The sequence below is a fragment of the Bos grunniens genome, chromosome 25 (genome assembly GCF_055505025.1).
Source record: "Bos grunniens cultivar Pamir isolate PY7600 chromosome 25, Bosgru_T2T1.0, whole genome shotgun sequence".
NCBI classification, from domain to species: Eukaryota; Metazoa; Chordata; class Mammalia; order Artiodactyla; family Bovidae; genus Bos; species Bos grunniens.
Genome location: NC_141189.1, coordinates 2,026,525 through 2,054,372, shown reverse-complemented (window position 1 = coordinate 2,054,372; position 27,848 = coordinate 2,026,525). Strand labels below are relative to the sequence as shown.

The window sequence follows — 27,848 nt, the reverse complement described above, 5'->3', positions numbered from 1 at the left end:
AGAGGCGGCGGGCGCGGGCGGCCGAGCGGAGCCGAGCGCAGCCGAGCCGGGCCGAGCCGGGCCGAGCCGGGCCGGGCCGGGCCCAGGAGCGCGCGGGCGATGCGGGCGGCCAGGCCGGGGTCGGCGGGCCCCTGATCGCCGTTCCCCAGGCCAGCCAGGGAGCCCCGCGACGGCCGCGCGCCCCCGCGGCCGGCCCGCCATGGCCGGGGTCAGCTACGCGGCGCCCTGGTGGGTGAGCCTTCTGCACCGGCTGCCCCACTTCGACCTGCACTGGGAGGCCACCAGCAGCCAGTTCCGGCCCGAGGACAGCGACTACCAGCAGGTGACGCGGGCTCCCTGGGTCGCGGGTCCGGTCCCGGGTCACCGCCCCTCCATTCCTAGGGTCCCGGCCCCCCTCCCCGCGGGTCACGATCCCCCTTCCCAGGGTCACGGCCCTCGCTTTCTGCAAGGTCTAAAGTCTTCCTGTCACCTACCGGCGGTCACGGCCCCCTCTTCCTCCGCGGACCCTGGGCCCTCTTCCCCCCGAGTGTCATGGTCCCCTCCTCCTTTAGGGTCTAAAGGCTCCCCCCGACCCCGCATCCAGGATTATGGCCCACACCTCCTTGTGGGGCACAGCACCCGGTTCTTCTGGAGAGTCTCCTCCTGGTCACGGGGTTCCCCTGCTGTAGAATCTAAGGGGACCCCCCCCAGCCCGCATGGAGGGTCCACAGCCCTCCTCCCGATTCTAGCCTTCTCCTCTGGAGTCGCTAAGACCCTCCTTCCTTGCTGGGGTAGGAGGAGCCGCCTCCCTCCCCTCCATGGAGACCCCTCTGCCTGCTGTCAGTGTGTCTGCCCAGGCCCCTGAGCAGGGGCAGTCGGTGGGTGTTGCCCGCAGAGCCCCCGACCCAGAGGACCCAGGGCTCTGAAACCACGTCCATGCTTGAGAGCAGTGGTGCAGCCAGGAGGGGAGTCCTGGCCCCCTCAGCCCCAGCCGGGAAATGCCACTCACTGCCAAGATTTCAGTGGGTGAGTGGTCTGCGTGGATGCCAGTCCTCCCTGGCTGGTAATGACCCCCTGCCTGGACCAAGCTATGGAGTGTACACACAGTGCCTGCCCGGAGATCCAACTGCCTGTAGCCCTGAGGGAGGGACGGAGGGAGGCCTGGCCACAGGGACAAAAGATGGGCCTCAGGCTGGGAGGCTGGAAAGGGGCTGAGTCTGGGCAGAGCTTGTGGGGTGGGGGTGGGCACAGACCCTTTGCAGCCCTCTCCCTGAGGAACCAGGCTCTACCAGTGGAGCCCTAGGTCTGGGGTCGTGCCAAGCCCCACTGCCACCCCCACCACTATGCCAGTGCCATTGAGTGCGGGCCAGGGCACCAGGCTGTGGACACTTCCTTCCTGCCTGGGGATCCGGATTCCACAGGCCCAGTGACTGGGGTGCCTGGTCACCCAGAGCATGTCTGAGTTCCTCTTTGGTGATGAATGCAGAGCCCTAGGGTGAGTAGGGGGAGCGGCTTTGCTCGCAAGACGGCCCAGGCGTCCAGCATCCGAGGCTCGAGTCACCCCCGTTCAGAGCTCTGTCTTCACAGCCTCCCTTGCCCAGAGGAGGAGAACCGGAAACACCCCAGCTCTGCAGGGAGCCTGCCGCCCCACACACAGCGCTTACCTGGTGCTTGGTTCCCCAGCCCTGCTGATCTGTTTCTAAGCAGATTAGAAAGGGGGCGAGGGATTGGCCTAGGCATGTCCAAGGCAGCAGGATTCTTACAAAACTGGACGCCCGTGTTGTAGAAGGCCAGCCCGGTGGGGCTGACCAGGGTGGGGTGACTGCTCCTGCACACCCCCAGAGCTTCCCCTGGGGTGACTTTGCCACACCTGTCCCCGAGGCTCTGCTGCCACCTACTTTAGGAAGTTCTCTGCCGGTCGTCAGTCCTGAAGCTCCAGGGGCACCGGGGTGTCTGTGACCCACACAGCCTTCCCGCTGGCCCGTGGGCTGCCACCTGCACACACTGTCAACCCCTGCTGACCTGGCCGCCATCCCTCCTAGGGGTGCCCGCTGAGTTGCCTGGACCTGCAGTGGGAAGTGAGCAAGAGGCCGATGCCTCTGGCCAGTGGAGGCGTTCATGTGGTGGCCGGGCCCCCCTGACCCCCACTGAGCCTGGCCTCCTGCAGGGCCCTTTGCCCCTGAGAGGACCACGGCTGGTGCCCCGGCCTCCTCCGAGAGCGCTGTTCCTGCCCTGCTGTGGGAGGGCTCTGACTCACTCTCTCTCCCGCCTCCTCTTCGAGGAGCAGAATTAACCACTGAATAATTCACGGTGTGGAAACCAGCCTGTCTCCATCCCCCGCCACCTCCACCGCCGGCTCGGGGCTGTGGAGCGAGCTGGGCCTGGGCGTGCGGCCTGCCCCTGCCCTCCCGTGCCATCCTGAGATCTGGGCAGGGGCGCCTCCTTTGCAGGGTTGGGAGGGATGTGAGGGCCCCACGCTCCCGCTCTGTGCCGGCTGTGCTACCCACGGAGCTCCCCTCCTGGGCAAGTGGGCAGTGGTCTGGCGAGGGCCGCGCCTGGGGCCTCCCCCTGCCTCCCCTGGTGGAGCACTCGTAGCTGTGCGGGGACAGCTGCCCTTGTCCCGCTGGCGGACGGGGAACCCCTTGTCCTCCTGACTTGGGGTGCCCCACTTAGCCTGGGGGCCCGTCTGTGCCTGGCGCCCACCTGGGCTACAGGGGCCTGGTGTCCTCTTCTTGCTGTGCAGAGAGGGGCCTCTGCTTCTGAGGCCATCCAGGGGGAGGGTGGGGCCTGAGGCAGGAGCGGGGGTGGTGTGGCCTGGGGAGACCAGCCTTTGTGCTCTGCTGTTTCCACTGCCAGGAGCCCGGTGAAACCCACTGGAAACCCCAGGGCCAAACCCTGTGTGGGGGTGCTCACTGGGGCTCTCAGTAGCCTTTTCTCATACAAGCCTGGAAGGTGAGCATAACTGTTTCCATTGTGCAGATTAGCAAACTGAGGCTTAAAGAGGAGATTGGCCCAGAATCACACACCGAGCGGGTTGTTGTCCAGTCGCTCAGCCGTGTCCGACTCTTTGTGACCCCATGGACTGCAGCATGCCAGGCTTCCCCATCCTTCCCCATCTCCCGGAGTTTGCTCACACTCATGTCCAGTGAGTCAGTGATGCCATCCAACCATCTCATCCTCTGCCCCTTCTCCCCCTGCCCTCAGCCTTTCCCAGCATCAGGGTCTTTTCTGATGAGTCAGCTCTTGTGAGTGGTAAGTGGGCGGTAGACCAGAATCCTGCCTCAGGCCTCTTGTTCCTGCCCCTCGAGGAGCCAGAATCAGATCGGATTTTGCACCCTAAAATCTTGCAGTTACTTTGGGGACTGAGGGTCTTGGGCTCCCGTGTTCCCAAGGCCTCCATCCCGGAGAGGAGGGACTCTGTGGCCCGTCCATCTGCCTCCTGGGGGCTCATGATGTTTGCTGAGTGGACAGACTGCAGGAGGGTGGGTTCTCTGGGGACTGTTGGGACGGGTGGGCTGGCAGGCGCTGGGAGTGGGCGGAAGGGACTCTGGGGTCTGCTCTGTGCTGCTCCACCCCACAGCCTCCGCCTGCCTGGCTGCTGGTCTGACTCCCCAGGGGCTGGGCTATTGCCAGGGTGCCAGGACTCCCCAAACCCTGGGGCAGCTGGTGGTGGGATGCAGGGGGAGGACTCCACCCGGAGGAGGGAGGAGGCCTCCTGGTGGTTGCACAGCCCGTGACCTGGAGTGGCCTGAGGCCGATCTGGAGTCCACAGTGAAGGCCAGGGCTGCAGGCGGGGGCGGGGGTAGGGCTGGTCTCAGAGCCTGCCTTCTCTGCAGACTAGAGTGGGAGTGCCTGGCTGGGGGCGCCAGGCCTGGGCCCCAGCTCTGTAGCTTCCCACCTGTGTGAAGGTGGACCCACTTGGGTGGCTTTAACCATCTCTCTGGGCTCCCCTTGGTGGCTCAGATGGTAAAGTGTCTGCCTACAATGTGGGAGACTCTGCAGTCCCTGGGTTGGGAAGATCCCCTGGAGAAGGAAATGGCAACCTACTCCAGTACTCTTGCCTAGAGAATCCCATGGATGGAGGAGCCTGGGTGGCTACAGTCCACGGGGTTGCAGAGTCGGACACGACTGAGCGACTTGACTTTCTTCTTTCTTTCTGGTTCCAGTTGGGGGGAACTGCCCCCTTAACTTATACCAGCCCTTCCCAACCCCTCTCTCCCAAGCCTCCCACACCCGCTGTGTCCTGAGGTAGAGTTCAAACCCACTCTCTGCCCTCTGTCCCTCTCATTCTCGCTCACTGCCTCTGCTAGTTCAGGAGAGGCTCGAACCTGTGAGCTAGAGAAGCCTGCAGCCTGGTGTGGTGGGGCTGTGATCAGGTCGACTAGGCCCGCAGAAGCCCGGCAGTCAGGGAAGGCTTCCTGTAGGAGGAGCTCCCTCTCCTGGAATACCCAGAGGGTGAGGACTCACCTGGAGTGTGGTATGCAGTGGGCACACCAGCTCACCTTCCAGGCCAGTCCAGTGTGTGGGGCCCGTTTATTTATTAAAGCCCTGAGTGCCTGGATGTTCCTGTTGAGACCCTGAAGATAAGCCTGAGGTGGCTGAGACCTTGGGGAGGAGTGTTCTAGGCACACGCAAAGGCCTGGAAGCAGAGAGAAGCCTGGGCCTCGGCCCAGGGAGTCCCTTGGGTCTGAAAGTGCTGCCCCTGAGCTGGGAGTTCTCTGTGCCCAGGGTAGTGGGGGGTGGGGGGTGAGCCCAGCCTGGAGGGCCACTTGGGGGCCCCACTGGGGCTGGTGGTCTCCTCGAATAGACTACAGCACCTTGGTTTCATTCCGGACTCAGGCTGGGTCTGCATGTGCCCGCGGGTGAGGCTGGCCCTCTCTGCATCGTCCCCACATTCAGAAGGAAATTTGCTTTGGTTACAACCTGCGTCTCTCGCCTCTCTTCTAGTTTATGAAACCAAGACACCTTCGTGGAATATTTGGAGAGTAGGAAAGAGCATGGAGACAGGGAAGAAGTCCCTACAGCTGGAGTCTGTCCCTGCCTTAAACCCGGGGAGGGTGCCGCCTGAGACTAGAAGTTGTCGCCTGCTTTTAAACATCGAGCCTGGGGACCACATCCTTGGTCCTGGGTTCTTAGCTTGCCCAGCATGCCATGACCTCTCAGGTCAGGATTCTGAGGCTGCAAGTGCTGGAAACATCCCCAAAGGAATAGCGCCAAGGGGGGTGTGGAAGCTGAGTACCCCCTGTGTGGGCAGCATCTGTGCGCCGGGCTTTGGGGGTGCAGGGCCCATGCATGGGGGGTGGGGTCGGGAAGCCCCTGCCAGGTGAAACCGACTCTGGCTGTGTGCCTCTTGGCCAGGGTCACGGTGCTGGGAGGGGCGGCTGCCTCTGCCCAGATCTGCGCCTGCTGAGGGGCCTGGTGTTGTGCGGGTCAGGGTTAGGGTCTGCACTGCTGGGCCCCATCTTGGGGCTTTTCGGGGCTCCTGGTTCTGTCCCCAGCACTGTGCTGCTTGGCCTCGGGGACGTGGAGGGAGGGCGGGCAGCTGTCTTGACTCTGACCAGGGGCGCTGGATCAGGCTCTGGCCAGGTGTCCGTGACCCTGAGAGGCTCGGGCTGTGTCGTAAGCATGTTTCTGGGAAGCCACACGGCCTCCCTGGGGGTGGACCCCATTACCCCTGCAGAAGCGAAACTGAGGCCTCTGGCCAGCCAGCATCAGAAGCAGGAATCCACAGGCAGCCTCCGGCTCCAGCCCGGCACTCCCCTGCCTGCAGACACAGCCCTGTGTGTGGGTCCGAGGCTGGTTGGGTGGCTCCCTGGCTCCCTCCACTGACTCCAGTTCAGGAGGACTCAGGAGCGGATGGGACCAGACCCCCACTGGCCACAGGAGCTCTGCCGAGCCCTTGGCTGGGGAAGAGGAACCGAATCTGCATCCAGGGACTGGGTGACAGATGTGGAAAGCACCCCATGTGGCCCCCGAGGGATTGGGGGCATGTGACCAAGGGCGGGGTGGGAACAGCAGGACCCTGGAAGAGCCCAGCTGCGCTCATGCCGTCTCCCGGGTTTGCAGGGAGCCCGCCCCAGCCCTGTGCTGCGCGGGGACGCACCCGTGGCCCTCAGGGGCTTCCCTGGGTGCTGGGGGGTGCAGTAGGGCTCCTGCTCCGCGCGGCGAGGCTCAGATGACGCACCCCAGGCACCGGTGCCCAGCGCGGGGAGCCCCTCACTGCTGGAGGACACCCCCGAACCGAGGGCCCTGGCCTGCCCCGGGGTCCCTGCTGCAGACGGGGATGGCACACGCCCCCCAGAACTGCGTCTGCGGCCTGCCCAGCAGGACTCCTGAGGGCCCAGGCAGTGGACGTCTGCCGAGGCAGCGCGTGTCCCTCGTGCTGTGGACACAGCTGCGAAGGCTGCAGTGGGCCCCTAGGCCTCCAGCCCAGAGTCCGAGGCAGGACCCGGCCTACGTCTGGTGCCGGCTGCCCATGAGGCCGCTCTAGTCCTTGCCCAGAGCTGGGCAGGTGCCCGATGTGAGGTGTGCCTCAGGGAACAGGCCAAGGGGAGGGTGGAGTGACCCCCTGGGCCAGGCCTGAGGGAGCGGATGGGCCGGGTGGGGCCCTTATGACCCCCCACCCCCGCCCCATCTCACCCTCCCTACTCCAGGCCTGGGCTCTGCATGCCCACCCATGTGCCCCAGCCCTTCCTGGGTCCCCTCACTGGGGCTGGTGGGCTCCGGAGGGCAGATGCCTCACGGGGCTTGGTTTTTTCCTCAGGGCCCCCCTTGTGGCTGGGTATGTCCCGTGTGGGCTGAGAGCGCAGGGTGAGGCCAGGCTGCCCAAAGCCCGCGTGACCCCTTCTGTCTGCCTCTGAGTGCCAGCCGCGGTGCCACCCTCAGGCTCCCCTGCTCTGGCTGCGCTCACCCCGACCTGGGTCCTGAACACCGCGGGCACCCCTAGGGGCTGACGCGGGCCCGGGGTGGGGCGGGGCGCCCAGGGCCGCGAGGGCTCCGGTCTGGCCCCGCTGGTGCGCCCGCCCGTCTGGCAGCTCCTGACCGCGTCTGAGGCCGGCGCCCGCAGGCCGGCTGGCGGAGAGCGCGGAGTCTCTGGGTCGGGAGACGCGTTAGGGCGCCGGGACGGAAATAGACGCACTCGCGGCTCCGAGGGCTGCAGCGCCGCCAGGTTCTTCGGTGTCGCCTCCGCGAGCGGGCGAGGCGAGGGCGGGGTCTCGGCCCCCCTGCACGTGGCCCCAGGCCTGGGGGGCGCAGGAGGGGTCCTGGGCTGGGCGTCTCTCCGCGGCTTCAGCCCAAGCCCCTCGCCGCCGGACCTCTTCACTGCCGGTCCCCAGGCGCGGGCCGTGCAGTGAGTGAGGAGGGGAGGTGCCGCTGGCAGCCTGGACCTCAGACCGGGTCGGGGGGCTCGGCCGAAATCTGGGCCCCTCCCGCGCTCCCGGCACGGCCACGAGCTCACCATCCTGGAATTTGTGAAACCCAAGCCTGGTTTGGTGGAAAATCTGTTTTTAATTTCTGGCCAGCGTGTGGGAGCCACAGTGAGTGTGCTGGGGGTGGGGTTGCCGCTCAGGCAGCTCAGCTCCCACCCAGCCCGGCCCAGGAGGTGAGGGGGGCCTTTTCCAGAACTTTCCCCAGGAGGCCTGGGCTGGCTCCGGGCCTGCCTCCGTTATGTCAGTGCGAGGGGCCCTGGGGGTCCTACTGGCCCCAGGCCCCTGGGCTAGAAGATGGGCCACCTCTGCCCCAGGTGGTCTGGGGACCCACAAGGCCATGGGTACAGCTGGGCTGCCAGGGCACTCAGGCCCAGACCCTGGGGGAGTGGGCAGTGCCAGGTGGCCTGGGGCCTTCCCAGCAGGAGACCCCCTCCCCCTCCTCCCCAGGCCAGGGCTCCAGCCAGGACTTCTATGGGTTCCCAGATGGCGCCTGGGTGTGGGGTCCGGCCAGCCTCCTGGGCGCCCTTACCTGGCCTCTTGCTCTGGAGAAGGGCCTTTGGCAGTCCCAGGGCCAGGGAGGATGACCCCGGAGGCGCTGGAGAGTCCCTTGGCCCCCCACTCCGCCCGCATGCCCCGACCTCGTCCCACAGAGCCCTCGCTCTGCTGTTGGGGGTCCCCTGCCTGGTCACAGCTGCCAGGGGCCCTCCTGGGTGCGGGTTTGCAGCTTGGACCTTGGTTGGCTCTCACTCACTGTCCCTTCCTGGGAGTGCTCACGCCTCACCATGCCCTGCTGGCACCCGCCACCCCCACGATGGTGGTTGAGGGGACGCCCCCTGAAGCCTCTGTGCCCCTCCCCTGCTCTGTCTGGCTCCCACAGCCTCAGCCCTTCTGCACTGCGGAGATCCGGGCAGATGCCTGCCCAGCCCAGCAGAAGCTGTGTCTGGGGGTCCCATGCCCCCAGGGCCAAGGCCCGGTGCTGGACACTTGTGTGCTAGTTTCTGGGGACCAGCTCTGGGCCGAGGGCCCAGTGTGTGCTGAGTCCGGCCTCCCTGCCCCAGGGAGGCAGGTGTGGCCAGCGCGTGGACACGTGAGCTCACAGGCCCCTGGTGGAATTTGGACTTGCCTCCTCTTGGGAGCCTTGCCCTTTACCACCTGGTCATGTTACCTCCCAGAGAGTGTTGGCATGAGGGGGGGCAGGGCCCGCGTGGTGGGGGGCAGGCCGGCTGGCTGTGGCCTTCTCGGGGGCTCCAGCCCAGGGAGAGACCCTGACCCAGCAGCAGTGAGGCCTCAGGCTGCAGTCATACACCCAGGCTGAGATCCTATCCCGCCCACTAGCCACGTGACCTGGAGGACGTCCAGAGCCCACCCGGTCTCCCCTGGACTGCTGGCTGCAAGTCTCCCTTGCCGTGCCCACCCCGGGGTGCTCACTGTCTCCCCTAGGAGGCCGGCCAAGGGGCAGGAGCTGGGATGGCAGGGTGACAGGGATGCAGCCTCAGGGCCTGCAGGCGGGGCGCTGCAGGCCCCCACTTCCCATCAGAATGCCCGGGAGGGTCTCCCAGCCTGGCTGCGGGCCGTGGCGGCTTGCAGAGGGCTGAGCGGGCCGGCCAGCTCTCAGGGTCAGCTGCCGGGTGGCACAATGGCTGTGTGGTGGGAGGACCGGGTGTTTCGCCGGCAGTTTGTCCGCGGTTCCGCCGAGCTCACCGCGTGGGGCGCGCCCCCTCGCAGGCCTCCAGGCCACGTGCTACCAGGACGCCCAGCTGGACCTGCCTTGTGTGGTGGCACACAGAAGGGCTGCCCCAGGGTGGCGCGCCAGCCCTCCCAGCCTGCTGGCTTGGGGCACCTCAGTGCAGCTGGGCCGACGCTGTGAGCCTGTGTCCAGGCTGTGCCGAAGGAGCAGGCCAGCGGCAGGCAGTGGACGGGACAGGCCCGCAGCCTCATGCTCTCTGTCTGCAGTGGAGCTGAGCGCCATGCCAGGGGCTTCTGTTATTAACATCTGGTGGCACTGCGTGGCCCTCCCCTCACAGGCCTGGCCGGGGTCCCCCCACTTGCAGCCAGCCGGCCTGAGGCTGAGCTGGGGCTCCCTGCACCCTGCTGGGACCACCCACCTGCACACACAGCCCACCGCTCCCTGCGGCCCCTGGCCCTGCTCCCCTTGCTGCGCTGGGAGGACTTGTTGGAGGTGGAAGCCTCATTGGTTCGCCCAGTAGGCCTCAGACATGGGCCTGGGCCCGCCCTGGACGGAGTGAGTTCAGACCCCAAGCACTGGTTCGTCAGGCGTCTCCAGAGCGGGTGGGGGCTTGAGGGCCCCCAGCCCGTGGGACATGTGGACACAGGGCCAGGCCCAGGCCTCCTTAGTGGACACGCCCCATGGTAGGGGCTGCAGGGCCTTGGGAGGGGCCAGGTGGTCCAGGGCTGAGAAACGGCAGCTGCAGGGCCTGGAGGAGTGGGAGCATGTGTGTCCAGCCGAGGCCTCGCAGCGAGCCTGCGACGCTCCAGGCGCTGACACCAGCCCTGTGGCCCGCGGTCAGGACAGGATCCCTAGTGCCTGGCCGCGTGCTGACGTCACTTCCATCACAGATGGAAAATTCCATTTGGTCAGAGCCCAGATGCTGACCAAACATTTCCCATTCAGCCGGGACCCCGAGCGGTTTGGAGGGGAGGGGCACCCGCGGGAGTGCCAGCGGAAGGCTGTTCTCTGGGAATCTGGCCTCAGGATGAGGGCAGAGGGCAAGCTGGGACCCTGGGCTGGAGGAGGCTGCTGCCCGGGGCCAGGCGCCCCCGCCCTGCCCTGGCCCTTGCACCCACGTGGGCCCGGCTTGTTTGAGTCAGGGGCCTGGGACCCTGAGCCCCGAGGGCCGGCCCCACCCCGTGTCAACTGGAGGATGCTGTCACCTCTTTGAGGGGACTGAGGGGGGCTGTCCTGGCCTCGGCCCCCGCAGCCTAACTGCTGGGGCCGCACAGGGGGCCCCACCAGCAGCCTGGCGGGGGGGTCATGGTTTAAGGCGAGCCCCATCCAAGGGGAAACTGTCCTGTCCGAGCTTCGGGTGGGGGGCAGGGGCCTCGTGTTCCTGAGTGTCCACTGGAGGCCAGGCCTCAGGCCCAGACGGAGCAACGCCCCAGCCAGGCTGATGAGCTTAGCGAGGCCTTTCCAGCACCCAGCGGGGCGGGGGGGGAGGGGGCTGTGGGCAGACAGGCCCAGCGCAGAAGTGGTGGGGCGCCCTCACCCAGGAAGGGCCTTCTGGAGCTGGGCAGACGGACAGGAGGGCAGGGGTCGGCTTCCTTGCGTTGGGCTGAGGGGGAGACTTTGGCCCCCGGGGTCTCTGCTGTCCCCAGGGAAGCCTCTGAAGTCAGCCTCCTCCCCAGCTGTCCCTCTCTGAGCCCCAGGACAGGCGCTCACTCTCACGGCCCAGACCAGGCCTTCCTGGCCCTGGAGGTGGGCTCCGCTCTGTGAGGTGGGGCTGGGCGGGGGCGGGAAGCGGCTGTTCCCCCAGGGCTGTGGCTTGCAGGGCCCATGGCAGGCAGCTGTGCCTGTGACAAGCATCCAGGCCCATCCACGCTCACAGAGCTTCCAGTGCAGGCTGCTGCGCCCGCCGCTGCTGGGGCTCAGGACAACGCCTTCACGTGCACGCGTGTGGGTGTGAGTGTGCGTGTGTGGGCACGAGGGAGCGTGTGCACCTGTGTGGCCATGGACGGGCATAAACGTGCGTGTGTGGGCGTGAGCAGGCACACACTCATCTTGTCCGTGAGCGGCCTGGACTCCTCTCTGGCAGTGGGGACCCAGCCTCCCGGGCGGCGTTGGCGTGGGAGCGGCACCCCGGGGGGCTCCCTGATGGAGGCGCTGCTCTCAGCCTTTACACCTGTGAGCTCACGCCCTCCTCGGTGCTGCCCTGCCTCTGTGTTACTCACAGGGTAACTGAGGCATAGGGGCACTGACTAGGTCAGCTCCTGGTACCAGGCGGAGCAGCGTCTGACCCCAATACTCGGGGCCCCTCGGGCCCAGCCGCTCACTGGCCTGGGCAGGAGCTCCCCCGCCCCCCACTCCACCCTGTCCAGCAGCTGGCGGTCCTCGGCCTCCTGGTGGCGACTCCCAGGGCGTCCCTCCCCTTGACCTCTGCTCCTGGGGCACTGCAGCTCCACCGCACACCGCCCGGCTCCCGCGATCACGATCACGTGGCAGCCAGGGAGGGCGCGGGCATGTCGGTCCCCAGGAGGGGAAGCGGGCCTGCGGGAGGGAGGCGCGCTGGGACTCACGCGGCGGAGCTGGGTGCGGGCCAGGCGCCTCCCACGCCTGGCTGAAAAGAGCTACTAACACGTTTCTGGGTTTGTGTTGTAATTATAAAGGTAGTACGGTTCGTGGTTTAAAAAGGAAAACCAAAAAAAGGAAAAAAAGAAAACCAGTAACAACAATAAAAAAGACAAATCAAAGCCTAGGAGATCCCGGAGCGCTTCCTGAGCGCCCGGCCTGGCACAGTGCCCTCTGGGCGGTCAGCTGTGGCGGCCTCTGCCCGGAGCGTGCTTCCCTGGCCCGCTGGACTGGGCTGCGTCCACGCTGACCTGCGCTGCTGCTCCCGCTGGGCCTGCTTCCTGGGTTTTCCATAGCCCCCGGCTCACACCCTGCAGGCCTCGGCGCCTGCTTCCTCCACCAGCGTGGCAGCCCCGCAGACAGAGGCTGTGTCTGCTGGTGGCCCGCCAGGCCCTGGCACCTACCACGTTTCCCACAGGAGCGGTGCCCCCTCACCCTAGCCCCACCCCAGGCTCGTCCCAGGTGCTGGGGTCTTGCTTAGCCAGTCACGCTTATCACAGGACGGACAGGAGTGGGTGGTACTGGCTCCGCCTGAGCTGTGGTCGAGGCCTGCGAGCTCTTTGATGAGTCCTGATGACCCTGTAGACACTGGCTTCGCTCGCTGCCAGGCTGGGTGGTCTCAGGGCCCCAGCTTGGGCGCCCCTTGCCCTGCACCCCTGATCCCTGGCTTCCTCACCCCCGGAAGGATTTCCTCGAGAGGACGTGTGTAGATGTGCTTATTGGGGGTGGGGTGGGGTCAGGCAGGAGAGGAGGAGGTACGAGGTCTGTGGAGCAGAAAGCTGGCCAGAGGACTGCTGGGGACCAGAGGGTAGCCTCCTGCTGGGGGAGGAGGGGGTGGTGGCTGCTGCCAACGCAGGGCTGAGTTGGGGCTGGTCATCGGGGCCTGCAGAATCCTGGGAGCTGAGGCAGGCAGGGCGTGGGGTCGGGAGCTCACTGCCGGCGGGTTCTGGTTGAGGATTTAGGGGAGGAGCCTGCAGGCAGGATGGAGGCAGTGACCCATCTGAGCGGTGAGGAGGGGGCCTGCAGGATCCGCCCCTGTGCCTGGTGCCCAGCTTGTGCATGCGCGGGCAGAGCCCACCCACAAGACTGCTTTTCCAAGCACCCTTTAGTTTGCTGTGGGCAGCGTTGGGCGGGGTGGGGGTTGCAGCCGATGCTAGGCACCTTAAGATGAGCACTCACCCCCGTGACTGGCACCTGTCTCTCTGGCAGGCCCCTGATGGCCACCAGAGGCTCCCTGCTGTGGCCTGGCTGGTGTCCCTGTGTGATCTTGAACACACTTACCCGCCTGGCCTCAGAGTCCCTCTAACGTGAGCCCCCGGGACCGTGATGAGTGGCGGCCCCTCTGGAGCCAGCACACAGGCTGCTTCCTGCGCCACCCAGCGGGTGAGCAGGTGGTCAGGTCCTGTCAGGCCCACCCACCTACGCTGCAACCTCACTGGTGCCCTGGCCTCTCCCAAGAAGGTGCCCATTCTGTACTTCATAGGGAGGACAGAGGCCCCCAAACAGCACAGCAGCCCTCAGGGACCACGGCTGGGGGTGCAGGGGAGAGCCCTGCCCTGGGGTGTGAGGGTCAGCCGGGGTGCTGGGCCGGGCAGGAGGCCTTTGGGGCCAGCTGGCTCCTGGTAGGGTAGGGAGTGCCATCCTCCATCTGCTGCCTGGCAACCATCTCCCGGGAGACAGTCCCTGCACACCAGGGCTGTGATCCAGCAGTCCTAGTGCCTCAGTGGCTGAGCTTCTGGTCTCAAGGAGGCCTTGCAGGGGTGGGTGGGCCTGGGGCATACCACCCCACAATGGCTGCCCAGGCTTTCTGCCACACCGCTGAGAATTAAGAGATGAGAAAGGTGTTTCCAGGTCCCCCTGACGGCTGGTTGTCTCTGCAGCAAGGGCAGCCAAAGGGTGTCCAGAGAAGGCCTGGGAGGGGTTAGGAGAGGTGATCCCATGGTCTTGCCCACCTGACCCCTGCAAGTGGGGCTTCGACGGTGCCCAGATGTCTAGGAACGAAGACGTTGAGTCTGGGGTCCCAGGTCAGGGTGAGCACAGGCACATCACTCAGGTGCTGGGGACCTGTGGCCCCTGGGCCAGGGACACCGGTGGGATTGGCCGCTCCTGGGGTTGGGTGCAGAGTCAGCCTGGGACCCCCTGCTCCAACACTGCTTCCCCACCACTCTCAGGCGCTGCTGCTGCTGGGGGCCGCGGCGCTGGCCTGCCTCGCCCTGGACCTCATCTTCCTGCTCTTCTACTCCTTCTGGCTGTGCTGCCGGCGGCGCAAGAGCGAGGAGCACCTGGACGCAGACTGCTGCTGCACCGCCTGGTGCGTCATCATCGCCACGCTGGTCTGCAGGTGAGCGCGCGGGGCGCGGCGGGGCCATCGGGGGCGTGGTCCGACTGGAAGGGGCGGGGCTGTTGGGGCGTGGTATGGGCGGGGCCAGGCTGGAAGGGGCCGGGCAGGCCGAGTCCCTTGGGGAGACCCCAGGCCCGCGACCTCACGCGGCCCCATCCTGTCCCAGCGCCGGTATCGCCGTGGGGTTCTATGGCAACGGGGAGACCAGTGACGGCATCCATCGGGCCACCTACTCGCTCCGCCACGCCAACCGTACGGTGGCAGGGGTCCAGGACCGCGTGAGTGGCCGCATGGGTCGGTGGGGGTGGCCTCTTCCTGCTCCTACACCCGTGGATGTGCATGTGTGTGAGACCAAGACGTGGGCGTGTGCCGGAGAGTGCGGGAGCCCCAGCTCATTGTCTCCTCCAACCTGGAGCAGGTGTGGGACACCGCAGCCGCCCTGAACCGCACGGCAGAGCCCAGCCTGCAGAGCCTGGAGCGGCAGCTGGCCACGCGGCCAGAGCCCCTGCGGGCGGTCCAGCGGCTGCAGGGCCTGCTGCAGACACTGTTGGGCTACACGGTGGCCATCCCTTTCTGGAGGAACCCAGCCGTGTCGCTGGAGGCGCTGGCTGAGCAGGTGGATCTCTACGACTGGTATAGGTGCGTCCCCCTCTCCTGCCTGCCCCCGCTGGTGTCCGCTCCTCTCTCTGGGCCGGTCGGCTTCCAGCTCCCAGTGCCTGAGGTCCTGTTGGGGGAGGGGCTGGGGCCACTGGTGGTCACTGGCAGGAGTCCCCCATGGGGACGTCTGTTACAAGGTCAGAGGCCAATCTCCATACCCAAAACTGCCCGTGGACGCTCCTCTGGGCCCCAGGCTGTTGCCCAGCTCTGCCCAGCACCCCCTGCTCCTACCCTGGGACTGGCCCTGTGCCCAGCCTAGGCGTGCCGTGTCCCTGCAGGTGGCTGGGCTACCTGGGCCTGCTGCTGCTTGACGTGGCCATCTGCCTGCTGGTGCTGGTTGGCCTCATCCGCAGCTCCAAGGGGATCCTGGTAGGGTGAGTCAGGGCCCTGAGGCAGGGGCTGGGGCAGCTGTGGCACCCATCCCCCAGGTCAGCCCTGACCCGCCCTCCCTCGTCTTCGGGTCCAGCCTGGTGTGGGGCACAGCCCTCACCCCAGCCTGGAGAGTGCCAACCGACTCTCTCTGCCCCAAGGGTCTGCCTGCTGGGGGTGCTGGCCCTGATCATCAGCTGGGGCGCCCTGGGCCTGGAGCTGGCTGTGTCTGTGGTAGGTGACGGAGGGGCGGGGGTGCCTGTCTGCTGGCGGAGCATGGGGACGGGGTGGGGATGCCACATTCACCTCCCTGCTCTCCTCCGCGGGACACCGGGATCCTGAGAGGCAGGGGACCGGTCACACGCACACAGCGAGTCAGTCCCCACCCCCAGCCCCAAAGAGCCGCACCACCTTCCTGAGCCACACGCAGATGCTGGGGGGCCAGGCTCCATCCCTGAGAGCTGAGGGCTCAGGGGCCCAGCTTGGTATCCCATCCTCTTTGCCTGCCCCCACCCCAGGGCTCCAGTGACTTCTGTGTGGACCCCGACACCTACGTGGCCCGGATGGTGGAAGAGCACTCTGTGCTGAGCGGGGGTGAGTCTGCGGGCGAGTCCCAACCACTCGCAAGTGCCCGCCCCTGCCCGCGAGCCACAGGCCGTCTGGTCAGGCCACGTGCCGGCTCCCTGGACAGGCGGCTCGCGCCAAGTGCGTGCTCGCTTCTGTTTTCCAACATAAGCTCCATAGGAGCCCAGACCTCAGGGCCAAGTACAGATGCGGCATGGAGAGGCTGCCCTGGGCTCTGCCAGGCCTTGCTCCCAGTGCCCACCCAGCGCTGGACCCCAGAAAGCCCCCCAGAGGGGCCAGAGGGCACAGGGTGGGGCGGGGCCAGGGTTAAGTGGTTGGGGTACAGATTTTCTTCAGCTCTGGCTGGGCTCAGCACCCCTAGGTTTGCAAAATCAGAATTGTGCGTGAATCCCCGTCTTTGAGTGTTGGACACGATGGATACCTGTTTTAATGGGGATGAGCAGGCAGGCCCCCTGCACCCTCTTTGGGGTGACATTCTGGCCTAAGAACTGTTCTGCCCAACTGGTCTGTGAGCAGATGCCTGCCCAGCTGACCTCTGACTCCTTGCCCCCCACCTCCCACCATGGCCTGTCTGCTGCTCCCAGGGAGGGGAGGGATGAGGCAGCCCTCCAAGGGAACTGTGCCCGTTGCAGGAATACGGCTCAGGGCAGAAGGGTCTGGGCCCTGGCCCCAGGCTCCCTGGAGACCACTTCCCTCTCACAGCTGCACGCTCACACAGACACAGACACGTGCACAAGTATGTGCAACACACGTATACAGTCGTGCACACGTAGACATCTGTGTGTACAGACAGGAGCATCTGAGTATAGGTATACCTACACTCGGACATGCACACACAGGCACGTGCATACGGATACACGCATGCACGGAAAGATACAAGCAAGCACACGTACATTCAGCATACACGCAGACGTGGACACACACACACGTGTACACAGATGGGCATGTAGACACACACAGTGCATGCGGACAGCCGGAGTCACTGGGCCGCCTTCACCTCTCTCCGCAGACATCTTGCAGTACTACCTGGCCTGCTCACCTCACGCCGCCAACCCCTTCCAGCAGGTGAGAGCTCAGCCCTGCCTCTGCAGAGCATCTGGTGCCCTGGCCCCCACTCCCAGACGCCCACCGACCGCGAGGCCCCCCACCTCGTCAGGGCCCCTGGGGTCCCCACTCTGGTGGGGACAAGCCTTTCAGGGTGGCCTGCTTAATGCCTCCAAGTCCCTGGGCACCTTGCATCTCCCGGGCTGCCCTTTACGACAGAGCCGGATGCCTCCCGGGCAAAGCAGGAGCCTGGGAGTGTCCCATGGCAGAGGGGTCCTGTGCCCACCGTGTGGAGTCACTGTCTGGGCCGATGTGGATTTGAAGGGAAACCACATAGCCCACTGCCCGTCACCCCACGTCCCCGTGCGGCCCTCTGGGTCCTCCGGACTGCGTATCTACTTTAAAGATGCTGTACTTTCCTTGGTCTGTATTGTCTCTGTGTGCTCATCCTGGGGGCTGAGGAAAGGTGTCCCACAGAGCAGACTGCTGGGCACAGCCGTCCCACTTCAGGAGCTCGGGGCCCCACGGGCTGGACGGCCCTGGGGCTGCGGGAGCTGCTGGCACTGGAGCCAGCCTGCCCCGTGGGGGGTTGGGGACCTCGGGGAGGAAGACGGGCCGCCCCACCCGCACGGGACTCAGCAGCCTCTCTGTGGAGCAGAAGCTGTCGGGCAGCCACAAGGCGCTGGTGGAGATGCAGGACGTGGTGGCTGAGCTCCTGAAGACTGTCTCGTGGGAGCATCCTGCCACCAAGGTGAGGGGCTGGGGGCCAGCTCTGGAGCCGGCGAGCTCCCTCCCGTCACCTTGAGAGGAAGGCAGGTGCAGTCACTGCTCAGGTGCTTCCTGGGGGACCCTGCCGGGGATCTGGTCCTCCCCTCCTTCCATCCTTCCCTTCATGCCCCCAAGGACTTGGGTAGGTTTAGTGATGCTCACACACACACACACACACACACTATAGCACCAGGGTCATACTGCTCAGAGTATTCTGGATAATGTTTTGTCCTTTAAGATACTGTGAAAATTTTCATTGTCTTAAACTGTTCCTTAAAACAGTCTTAAGGTCCGTGTCGGGAGACGCATGCGTGTTTGCTGTTGCTCCCGTTACAGTGCAGGCCCGCAGCGGTGGCGTGTGCACAGGCGCTGTGGGCCCCACGCTCCCCGCTGTCCTCACGCCTTCAGCCGCCCCCCAAGGCCAGGGCACAGATTTGGGGGGTCACCTTTTCTCAAAGCCCAGGGTCCTCAGGGCCTGTGCCAAGGCTGGGGGGCAGTCAAGGAGGGGTTCTTGCTGGCAGGTGAGGGGTGGAGGGACGCCTTGGCTGGCTCGCCACCCTTTCCTGAGCGCTGTGCTGACCTCTCGTGGTGCCCACCCCCCAGGACCCCCTGCTTCGTGTTCAGGAGGTGCTGAACGGCACAGAGGTGAATCTGCAGCATCTCACTGCCCTGGTGGACTGCCGCAGCCTGCACCTGGTGAGAGCCTCCCAGAGCTGTCTTTGGGCCCTGTGGGGAGCAGCTGGGAGAGGAGAGGGAGCAGCTAGGGGAGGGGCAGGAGGAGGGGGGCAGCTGGGGGAGGGGTGGGAGGAGGGGAGCAGCTGGGGGAGGAGGGGGAGCAGCTGGGGGAGGGGCGGGAGGAGGGGGCAGCTGGGGGAAGAGGGGGAGCAGCTAGGGGAGGGGCGGGAGAAGGGGGAGCAGCTAGGGGAGGAGAAGAAGTGGCTGGGGGAGGGGCATGAGGAGGGGGTGGCTAGGGGAGGGACAGGAGGAGGGGGGCAGCTGGGGAGGAGGGGGAGGGGCGGGAGGAGGGGGCAGCTGGGGGAAGAGGGGGAGCAGCTAGGGGAGGGGCGGGAGAAGGGGGAGCAGCTAGGGGAGGAGAAGAAGTGGCTGGGGGAGGGGCATGAGGAGGGGGTGGCTAGGGGAGGGACAGGAGGAGGGGGGCAGCTGGGGAGGAGGGGGAGCGGCTGGGGGAGGGGCGGGAGGAGGGGGCAGCTGGGGGAAGAGGGGGAGCAGCTAGGGGAGGGGCGGGAGAAGGGGGAGCAGCTAGGGGAGGAGAAGAAGTGGCTGGGGGAGGGGCATGAGGAGGGGGTGGCTAGGGGAGGGACAGGAGGAGGGGGGCAGCTGGGGAGGAGGGGAGCGGCTGGGGGAGGGGTGGGAGGAGGGGGCAGCTGGGAGAGGAAGGGGAGTGGCTGAGGGAGTAGGGAGAGCGGTTGGAGAGGGGTGGGAGGAGGGGGAGCGGCTGGGGGAGGGGCGGAGGAGGGGAAGCGGCTGGGGGAGGGGCTGGAGGGGGCAGCGGGGGCGGGGCGGGTCACGGGGCCTCTGCCCGCCTTGGGTCTGGCATGGTTCAGGCCCACGCGCTCCATCTCACCTTGGGCGTCTCCCGCTCTCTCTCCCCCACCCGGCCCCAGGACTACGTGCAGGCCCTTACCGGCTTCTGCTACGACGGCGTCGAGGGCCTCATCTACCTGGCCCTCTTCTCCTTTGTCACGGCCCTCATGTTCAGCTCCGTCGTCTGCAGCGTCCCGCACACCTGGCAGCAAAAGAGGTGAGTACTCCTGGGCCTGCCTGGGGGGCCGCACGGCGCCGGGGGCCGCGCCTCCGCGACTCCCCAAGGTGCAGTCCCCGCCCCTTGACGCTCCCGGGGCTATGCAGCCACCACTAGGCCTAGGCCGATGGGTCTGAGGTGGGCACTCCCTCTTCACGCCCGGCCTAGAGGGGCCCCCAGCCTGGGAGACGGGTGAGTGAGCAGCCGGCGGGGGCAGGGTCCCTGCCTGAGCCCTGTCCTGCAGGCTGGGGCTGTCCACGGGCACCGGCCCCTGTGCTCCCCGGACAGCCCCGGCCCCGCCTTTTAGTAGGCAGGCAGCACCCCTGTGTCCCGGGAGCCTTACCCACAGCCCCGCGGACCCAGGACTGCAAGCAGGCACGTCTGCCCTAGAGCTGGCCTCTGGCCTGTGGCCCCGCTTCAGCATCAGGCCTGATCCCACGCCGGTGTCCCTCCCCGCAGAGGCCCCGACGAGGACGGGGAGGAGGAGGCCGCCCCAGGGCCGCGGCAGGCGCACGACAGTCTCTATCGTGTCCACATGCCCAGCCTGTACAGCTGCGGGAGCAGCTACGGCAGCGAGGCCAGCATCCCAGCCGCGGCCCACACCGTCAGCAACGCCCCGGTCACCGAGTACATGTGAGTCGGGCGCGCGCAGCGCGGCGGGCACTGGGTAGGCAGCTCGGGGTGGGGCCGCTGCCCTGGGGTGCCTGGGCGAGGGGCGGAGCCAGGGCAGAGACGGTCCTGCACACGGGGCAGGGCTCCCGGGCTGAGTGCTTGCTGCTGCCACATCCTTAGGTGGAGGCCACAGGGACCACTGTTAGACGGAGAGTCTGTGGTCAGCACGTGGGATCCTGTGGCCAAGGGCCCCAGGCCTGGACATGTGGTGGGCTGGGGCGGGTGGGCGAGGCTCCGGCCGGGCTGGGGTGGGCAGAGGCGGCCGTGGGTGTGCTCGCAGCCCCTCTCTGTGTGTTAGGCTCAGGACCCCAGGCGCTCACTAGCGGGCCATCTGTGGGATGGGGTCTGCCTGGTTCCCAGGTGAGCCCACTGACCCAGGGCCCTCTCCTCACCTCAGGAGCCAGAATGCCAATTTCCAGAACCCTCGCTGTGAGAACACCCCCCTCATTGGGCGCGAGTCCCCGCCGCCTTCAGTAAGTCTCGGGGCAGAAGCTGGAGTGGGGGGTCCGAGGCCAGGGTGGGGGCTCCGCCCCGCCGCTTCATGCCCGCGGTGGCTTCCCGGGCGGCATGGGCCCCGCAGGCTGCCCTGAGCCTTCGGTGCAGGGCTGCAGGGGGAGCCCCAGCCGGGGCCCTCAGGCGGGCCAGTGGCCTGTGCGTGCGAGCTCTTCCAGGAGGCCAGGGCACCTCCGCCTACCTGAGCCCTGTTCTGCTTTCTCAGCTTCCTGAACTCGACCCAGGTCTCCCCCCAGGTTCTTCCAGATGGGCCTGGTCTTGGGTTCTTCTAGCTTCGCTTCTGGTCTTGGGAATGAGATGTGAAAAAGGGGTTAGGATGATTTGGTGCCAAAGAAAGCACCTTACGAGGCCAGGGGTCCTGGAGCGTTTCCTGGAGGTGGCAGGCCTCCAGGAACAGGCTTGAGAACCTAAGGGCCATCTGGCTTCAGACACACATGCCCCCTGGTGCAGTGGCCCCACTGGGCACCGCGTCACGGCACTGACCTCGGGCCTGCCCTGGCCCCAGGCTGCGCGGGCTCCCGGTGGCCCGCCCCGGGCTGGTCCTCGCCTGGCGTTGAGGCTGCCCTCTCTCTCTCTCTTTCCTGCACTCCTCCTGCCCCGCACTCTCCTAGCGCTATCTGGCCGCCCTGGACTCTGGCGGCCACACGGGCTGGCAGTTTAAGCCCCTGAACAGTGCCTGAAGGCTGTGGTGGCCGTGTCCTCAGAGTGACAGGTACTGACCCAGCTGGGCCCCCTGCCCTGCGCCGCCTGCCCGCCCACACCTCTGCACCTCACGCCCACTGCTCACTGCCACCCGCTCCGGCAGGCCCCAGGGCCAGCGCAGGTACATGGGTCTCAGTGACCCTGGCCCTGGGCTGTCACCCTCACTCCAGGGGCAGCGAGCCTCCTGCAGAGCCCCTCTTCACGCCTGGTCCGGCTGCAGGTGGCCGCCGCCCATGCCGTCCTCCGTGAGGAGGAGACCGTCTCCCCGGGCCTGGGAGCATGTGCTCGCCAGTGCTGGGTGCCTGGGCTTGGGAGGCCGAGCGCTGGAGCCCCAGGTGGGGCAGCAGACCCGGCCCTCGAGGCGTCACCGTGCGCGTGCTTCGCACGCATGCCGACGGCCGCAGCCACCCTCGCCCAGTGCTGGCGCCCGCCACGGCTCCTCCCATGCTCTGAGCTGCCCCCCGACCCCCGCTGCATGTCCCTGGAATGATGACACGGCTCCCAGTGCCCGCTGCTCCTTCCTCCTCCAGCTCGCCTCCGTGGCCACCCACCAGGAGTCCTGGGAGGGCTCCCCGAGCCCAGGGGGCAGAGTCCATCCTGATGCCCGCACGGTGGGCACCTGGGGCTTGCGGGGTGCGTGCCCACAGGGCCGGCTCCCTCCCGCTGGCAGCCTAGGCACACACCTTGGCTTCTGTCCCCACGATGGGCGTGTGGCCCTTTGTACACCGCCTGCTCTGAGCACACATCTCTTCCACATGTGTTCACTCTGAGCACACGTGTGCATATGTGTGTATAGCAAGAGAGCCCTTCACACTTCAGGTTGGACATGAGGGCCAAGATGGGTGGGCTGTCCCCACCCCCAGTGGCCTCCGTCCGTGCCTGTGGTCCGCCAGGCCCCACAGTCTGGCTCCCACCTGAGTGGGTGGCAGTGTCACCCGGGCCCCAGGGGCCTTTGTGGCTTTCCGGCTCCTTCCCTGGGGGCCAGGGCAGAGTGGCTGCAGGTCCACCTCTCCAGTGACTCTGACCCTGGCGATCTGGGTCCTTGGGGACTGTCCCACCCTCCCTTGGACACAACCTGGCCCCGCCTTTGCCGACACGCTCCTCCCAGCCACCCAGCTGCGCTATGGGGCCTTCAGGTCCTGGGCGTGTGGGGTGCACGGGGCACCCCCACGCTCCAGCTCCATGCCCGAGATGGGGGTCAGGAGCTGATGGGCTCCCCTCGCTGGGAGAGGGGCTGGTCCTCCTCCTGGGCCTGGGGAACGGGGCTCCGAACGCCTACCGTGCCTGGACCAGCGGGCTCCCCAGAGCCGCATCCCCTGGGGCTGTCCGCTCTGCCTCTGCGCCAGCCCATAAGGCCCTGCCCAGCCGCACCCAGCGCTCGCTGACCGGCGGCCTCCCCTTCTCTCCCTCCAGTACACTTCCAGCATGAGAGCCAAGTACCTCGCCACGAGCCAGCCTCGCCCCGAGTCCAGCAGCAGTGGGCACTAGACGCCCGGCCGCCACCCGCCCCACGTGCCAATCGCCCCGCTCCTTCCCGTGCCAGCCTCCCTGCTTGCACCCATGGCCACCTGCCGGACCCTCCCCGCGTACGCCGGGCCCGCCGTGGGGGCTTCTGCCGCCACTCGACCCTGCCCTCCCTTCCTGTAGGGGTGCGGAGACAGACACCTGGCCTGCCTCCTGGGGCAACGCGGGGGCTCTGGGCCCGCATCCTCTCCTCCGTCACAAGCCTGGACACCTGGGGGTGCTGCTCGCGCTGCCCGGGCCCCCACGCGCCTCCGCCCTGCTGGCCCCCGCCCCCCCCACACAGCTGGGCCGCGTCTGCCCCTTCTCCTTCCACAGGCTGCCGGGCACGGTGCCCCCTCGGTGCCAGGCGTCTCGAGCGATGGCGTGTGCGCCCGCCTGCTTGTCTGCCGCGTGCAGAGTCCCCCGCGGCGCCCTTGCACACCTGCAGCGTCTGTCCTTCCTTCTCTCGCCCCACCCCAGGCTCCTCCGCCTCAGTTGCCAGAAGCCTCCCAGGGGGTACCCCCTTCTCTGCTTCCCTCCCCGCACCGCTCTCTCCCCGCAGCAGCCCCCGCCCGTGGCATCTGGCCGTCCGTGGTGGCAGGAGACAGGTGCCTGCCGAGCCCAGGCTGCTGACCTAGTACCGGCCGCCCTCCTGGTGCCAAACCCCCTGCCACCCACCCCCACCCTCACCCCCGGAAACTCGGCAGCTCCGCCCAGTTCGCTCTTTGCACTAACCACATCTGTCATCTCTAGGGCGGTTGGGGCTGCAGGCCGGCTGCCACCCCTTCCCGGTTCCCTTTGCATCCAGGACAGGCCGGCCTGGGAGCTGCCCCCGAGCCGGCTGTGACGGTGCCCTTGGCCCCCGCCGCCCCTCTTTGGACTAACCACTAACCTCACTCCAGCCTCCGAGAGAGAGATCGCCCTGGGCACCCCACGGTCCACGAGCGTGAGGCCAAGTCCAGGCCGGAGATGAAGCCCCAAAGAGCCGGCTGGGTTTTGGGGTGGAGAAGGCATTTCTTCTCGGGGCGCTGCTGGGGGGGTCAAGACCAAGAGGCAGCCCGAGGGCCTGGAGACCCCTCCCTGGGCAGGTGTTGCCCCCGAGGGACCATGTCCTCAGGAATGAACGTCCCTTCGGCTGTAGGACCGAGGCCCCTGTGGCCTCGGGCTCCTACCTGTGAAGTGGGAGCAAGGCTTCCTAAGGTGCTTTTGGCTTCGTGTGCAGTGCTGTGTTTTCCTACCGCAGAGGGTGGGGCCGTCCCCAGGTCAAGGCGGGGAGATGCCTGCCCCGCCCAGCCAGCTGGCCACCGAGAGGCCAGGTGCGGTTCTGGCCTGTGTCCCTCCAGAGGCAGCAGAGAGCCACAGGGCCGCCCCTCGGGGGCACAGGCCACCGGCGCCCGCGAGGCCCGGCAGTTTACAGACATTGTGGGGGGCTCCCCCTGGAGCGGCAGGGCAGCGCCCCTTCCCTAAGGCGGCCCGCAGAGAAGCCGCCTCCCCTCTCTCCAAGGTCTCTTCTGTGTGCTGGTGTCTGGGACCAAAAGGATGGGTGGGCCCAGGCTAGACTGCAGTGGCCCCTGGCCCTCTAACCACAGGGGAGAGGCTGCCCGGGAGAGGGGGCAGTGAGTGGGCAAACAGAGGTGCCCCCTGCCGCGCATCTGAGCCCTGGCACATGGCCAGACCTCACCGAGGGGCTTCCGGTGCCCTGTCCCGGGCCCCCCACAGGCCAGAGCCACAGCCCAACTGCCCAGTTTTTCTCTGGGCGCCCCTGCCCAGGTGGAGCCTCCCTGCCTCTGCCTCGGCCCGAGGGAGCGCCAACTGTGCTGCCCCGGGGGCGGCTCGGAAGCACAAAGGCCGCGAGGCCACCGAAATGTGAATGTAGAAGCTTGAGAGCCGGTGGCGGACCTGCTGGCGTAGCTCTGCGAGTGCGCGTGCGCGTGCCCGCCCGCCCGAGTCCCCGCCCAGCTCCTCCCAGTCACCAATGGTGCACAAAGGAATACGCGGACGTCGAAAGGGCAGCAAGACCAAGCCTCGGTCCTGAGCGGGTGGGGTGGGGGGGTGGGGGGGGCCTCCCGCCCTTGGTTTTCTTCTTGCTCTGTTTTCAGGCCCTTCTAAACCAGTCCGGGCCCAGGGCCTCCACATCCCGCACCTGCGGTCCTCGCCCCACCGCAGGCCCTGCTGCTTCTCGGGCGGTGGTCCCCGACCGCGTGGATGAGAAGGCGAGGGCCCCGGGGGCTCCGCGGGTAGGAGGGCTTCCAGGCCGGTCCCTCCCCGATGGGGCTCCGCGGGCAGGCGCAAGTTCCCGGTCCCCAGGTCCCCTGGCCTGATCGGATGTCCCCTCCATGTCCACCCCATCTCACTATGCAATCCCAGTCCAAGCGCCAATCCCTCCCCGTCCCAGGACCCCCGCCCAGCCGGGGAGCGGGTGCGTGGGTGATGGTCCCAAAAGGGGGACGAGCAGGGACCGGGGCCTCTTGTGCGGGATTTTTTTTTTAAACCATAATGGTTGTGTGCCACACCACTTTATACTTGTTACATATATCTCTCCAAGTTATTTTGTTAAGACTCCCCCTCCACGGTCCCCGCCCCCACCACCCAAGATCGATTTAGCATTCTGAGCGGGGATCGAGGCCTGAACCGCTTGGCATTCTCCAAACTTCCATAGGGCCATGGCTGTATGTGCTGTCGCTGTGTTTCTGGGTGTGTGTGTGGTTTTTTTTTTTAAGCTTTTTTTTTTTTTTTTGTAAAATGGTTTGGGGTTTGATTTTTATTTCGCTGGGGGTTTTATTTTTCTTGGCAAATACTAAAACTCGTCAATGTAATTTCTGTGGTTTCTATTCAGCTTGGGTTTCATGTTTTAAAATAAACAAATTTTAAAAAACAGGCCTCTTATTCCTGAGTTGTTTTGGCACCCTCCCAGGTTTGTGGCCAGGCGGCCACGTGCGGGAGCCACTAGGGCCTGGGGGACCCTGGTGGGCGGGGCCTCGCGGGGAGCGGGGGCTGGTGGGCGGGGCCTCGTGAGGAGAAGGGTGGGGCGGGGCCTCGCGGAGAGGAGCGTCTGGTGGGCGGGGAGAAGGGCCTGACGGGGCGGGGCCCCGTGGGAGGAGGGTCTGGTGGGCGGGGCCTCGCCGGGAGGCGGGCCTGATGGGGCGAGGTCCGATGGGCGGGGTGTGACACGGGTGGGCGGAGCTGCTGGCGCAGGGAGCGGTGGTTTCTAGTCTTGAAAGACCTATTTGTACATCTTGCGCTGGAGAGGCCTTGAGGAGACTAGAATTGCTGTGCGGAGGGTCCCCGTCTCCGGTCACCAGGAGAGGTGACAGAGCTGGCCCTGGGCAGGGCTGCTGGAGGAGGGCAGAGGCCAAATGGTGTGTCCCCAGGAGCATCTCCTGAGTCCCCCGGTGTAACCCGAGGCGGGGCTCCGGTTCCTGGGGCGCCTCCCCAGAGTCCTTATCAGTGGCCTGAGCAGGGACCCAACCCCTGCCCTCCGAGGTAGGAAGGATCATTCTTGTTCTCATTTGAGAAGCCGGCTGGGGAAGGCACAGTGCTGTCCAAGGGCACATGACCCAGGGTGGCAAGACACACACCCCCACCTCACAGGAAGATCGTCAGGGCCTGTGGAATTGGGGGAGGCACATTTTCCCAGGAGAGAATCTGTCTCCCATGCCGGGTGCACCTGTAGGCAAAGGGAGCCGCGAGGCTCCATGGAAGACACCCAGGTTCTGGCTCTCACCCCCGTGGGTGCCTGGGCTGGCAGGGCCACTGGGCAGAGCCTCTGCCCCCAGCACACATCAGCAGCCTGGTCCAGTGGTTTCCGATTTGCCTGATTCCTGGGGAAAGAGGCCCAGGTTACATAAGCTCTTAAAGGTGAGGGAACACATCTGAGGCTCTGTGCTTCTGCAGTGCCGTGTGGGGACAACAGGAATTGATTCTCCTCTTGAGTTTAGCTGCAAGGCAGAAAAACCCTGCTATAGCTGGAGGGGGCATGGCCCAGAGAAGTGTGTGTGTGTTTGAAGATGGGGAAATGCTATGATGGTGATGATCTCGTAGGCAGAGGAGATGGCTGCACTCGGGAAAAGGAAAGAGTTCTTTGGAGGAGTGATGTTCCTGAGTTACCAAGAGGGGCTGGGACCTCGGTCCCAGTGAGGGGTTGGCTGCAGACAGGAGTGTGGCCCCTCCTGCTGGGCCAAGAGCATATGGGCAGCTTGGGGCTGGGGTGCAGAAGGTCTTACGAGGTAGAGGAGGCTGGAGAGGAAGTGGGGTTGCTGTGTGAGGGGCAGTGGGCCTCCCAAAGGCCCCTGAGGCACTTGGTCTGGAACTCAGGTGAGACTCACCAGGCTGGAAGGCAGCCCCTCCAGACACCCAGGTGTGGGTAGTGAGCGGGCAGCGGGCCAGATGCAACAGGTCAGAGGCTGCAGATTTGGCCAAGAGAAGATGTGGAAGCAAGAGAGGCCAAGGGAAGTGAAGGTGACTTCAAGGGCGTGACTGAACCTGGAGATTTCAGCCAGGAGAGGACAAGCCCTCCAGGGGCGAGGAATCTGGGGTCCCGTGGGGTCAGGAAATGGGAGCTGGACAGACAGCAGGCAGAGGCAAGGTAGGATGCTGCGGCCACGGGGTAGGTAAGGTCTGGGTGGAGTGGCAGCCAAGACCGGGTGGGCGTGTGGCTGCCTGCTGGTCGTTGGGGAAGGAGATGCCAAGGATACGGGAAGGGTCCCTGACACCAAGTCCCCAGGAGCAGTGTGGGAGAGTTTGGCCATGAAATAGGATTCCCGATCGCCCCAGGACGAGGGGGTCTGTGGATACCCACATCGGGGAGGGGGCGGCAGAGGTTGTGAGCCTGTTTGGAGCAGGGGCATGGGCTAGTGGCGGCAAGGGCATCCTCAGGAGTGAGGACAGCAAATGTCCAGCAGGGGGCGCCGAGTCCTCGGAGGATGAAAGACAAGGGCAGGACAGATTGCTGGAGGAGCCCGCCCGGGAATCGGCATTCCCACCAAGTTCCCAGTGACTGGGGCTCAGCTGTGACCACCACATTCAAAAAGGAAATGAGCGGTCACTTGGCAAGTATCTGGGGATTCCACCAGGATGGGCCATAAGGAGATGCAGCAACCAGCCATGCACCAGAGCCAGGGGACAGGGCAGTGGCCTGGGTGGTCTGCAGCAGAAGGCTCAAGCTTGCCTCTTGACAGCACATGTACTTCAGAAAGCAAATACTGGTAATAATTAGTAGATTCC

At 66.2% G+C, this 27,848-nt stretch overlaps 1 protein-coding gene across 4 annotated transcripts; it reads left to right on the top strand.

Annotated features, from left to right (window-relative positions):
- Nucleotides 1-56: 56 nt before the first annotated feature.
- Nucleotides 57-25,368, top strand: TTYH3 (tweety family member 3). Of its 4 annotated transcripts, XM_086376726.1 has the most exons (15): nucleotides 57-322; nucleotides 13,881-14,050; nucleotides 14,217-14,328; nucleotides 14,469-14,689; nucleotides 14,986-15,081; nucleotides 15,238-15,310; nucleotides 15,595-15,670; nucleotides 16,671-16,726; nucleotides 17,364-17,456; nucleotides 18,077-18,169; nucleotides 19,099-19,235; nucleotides 19,695-19,868; nucleotides 20,305-20,380; nucleotides 21,032-21,132; nucleotides 22,536-22,673. In XM_086376726.1, exons 1-14 carry the CDS (start codon nucleotides 200-202, stop codon nucleotides 21,098-21,100), a joined length of 1,569 nt encoding a protein of 522 aa, XP_086232852.1. In that variant the 5' UTR covers nucleotides 57-199; the 3' UTR covers nucleotides 21,101-21,132; nucleotides 22,536-22,673. The 4 variants fall into 4 exon arrangements, with proteins under 4 accessions (XP_086232852.1, XP_086232851.1, XP_086232853.1 ...); XM_086376725.1 differs by lacking the exon at nucleotides 21,032-21,132 and having other exon boundaries at nucleotides 22,536-25,368; XM_086376728.1 differs by lacking the exons at nucleotides 57-322; nucleotides 21,032-21,132 and adding an exon at nucleotides 854-1,005 and having other exon boundaries at nucleotides 22,536-25,368.
- Nucleotides 25,369-27,848: the final 2,480 nt, after the last annotated feature.

What these genes read in the sequence shown, in the direction of transcription:
- TTYH3 (XM_086376725.1), top strand. Translation starts at nt 200, where the DNA reads ATGGCCGGGGTCAGCTACGCGGCGCCCTGGTGGGTGAGCCTTCTGCAC. An exon ending in GATCTCTACGACTGGTATAG is followed by an intron (nt 14,690 to 14,985) that starts GTGCGTCCCCCT and finishes GTGTCCCTGCAG; the next exon opens with GTGGCTGGGCTACCTGGGCC. An exon ending in CCGCCAACCCCTTCCAGCAG is followed by an intron (nt 16,727 to 17,363) that starts GTGAGAGCTCAG and finishes TCTGTGGAGCAG; the next exon opens with AAGCTGTCGGGCAGCCACAA.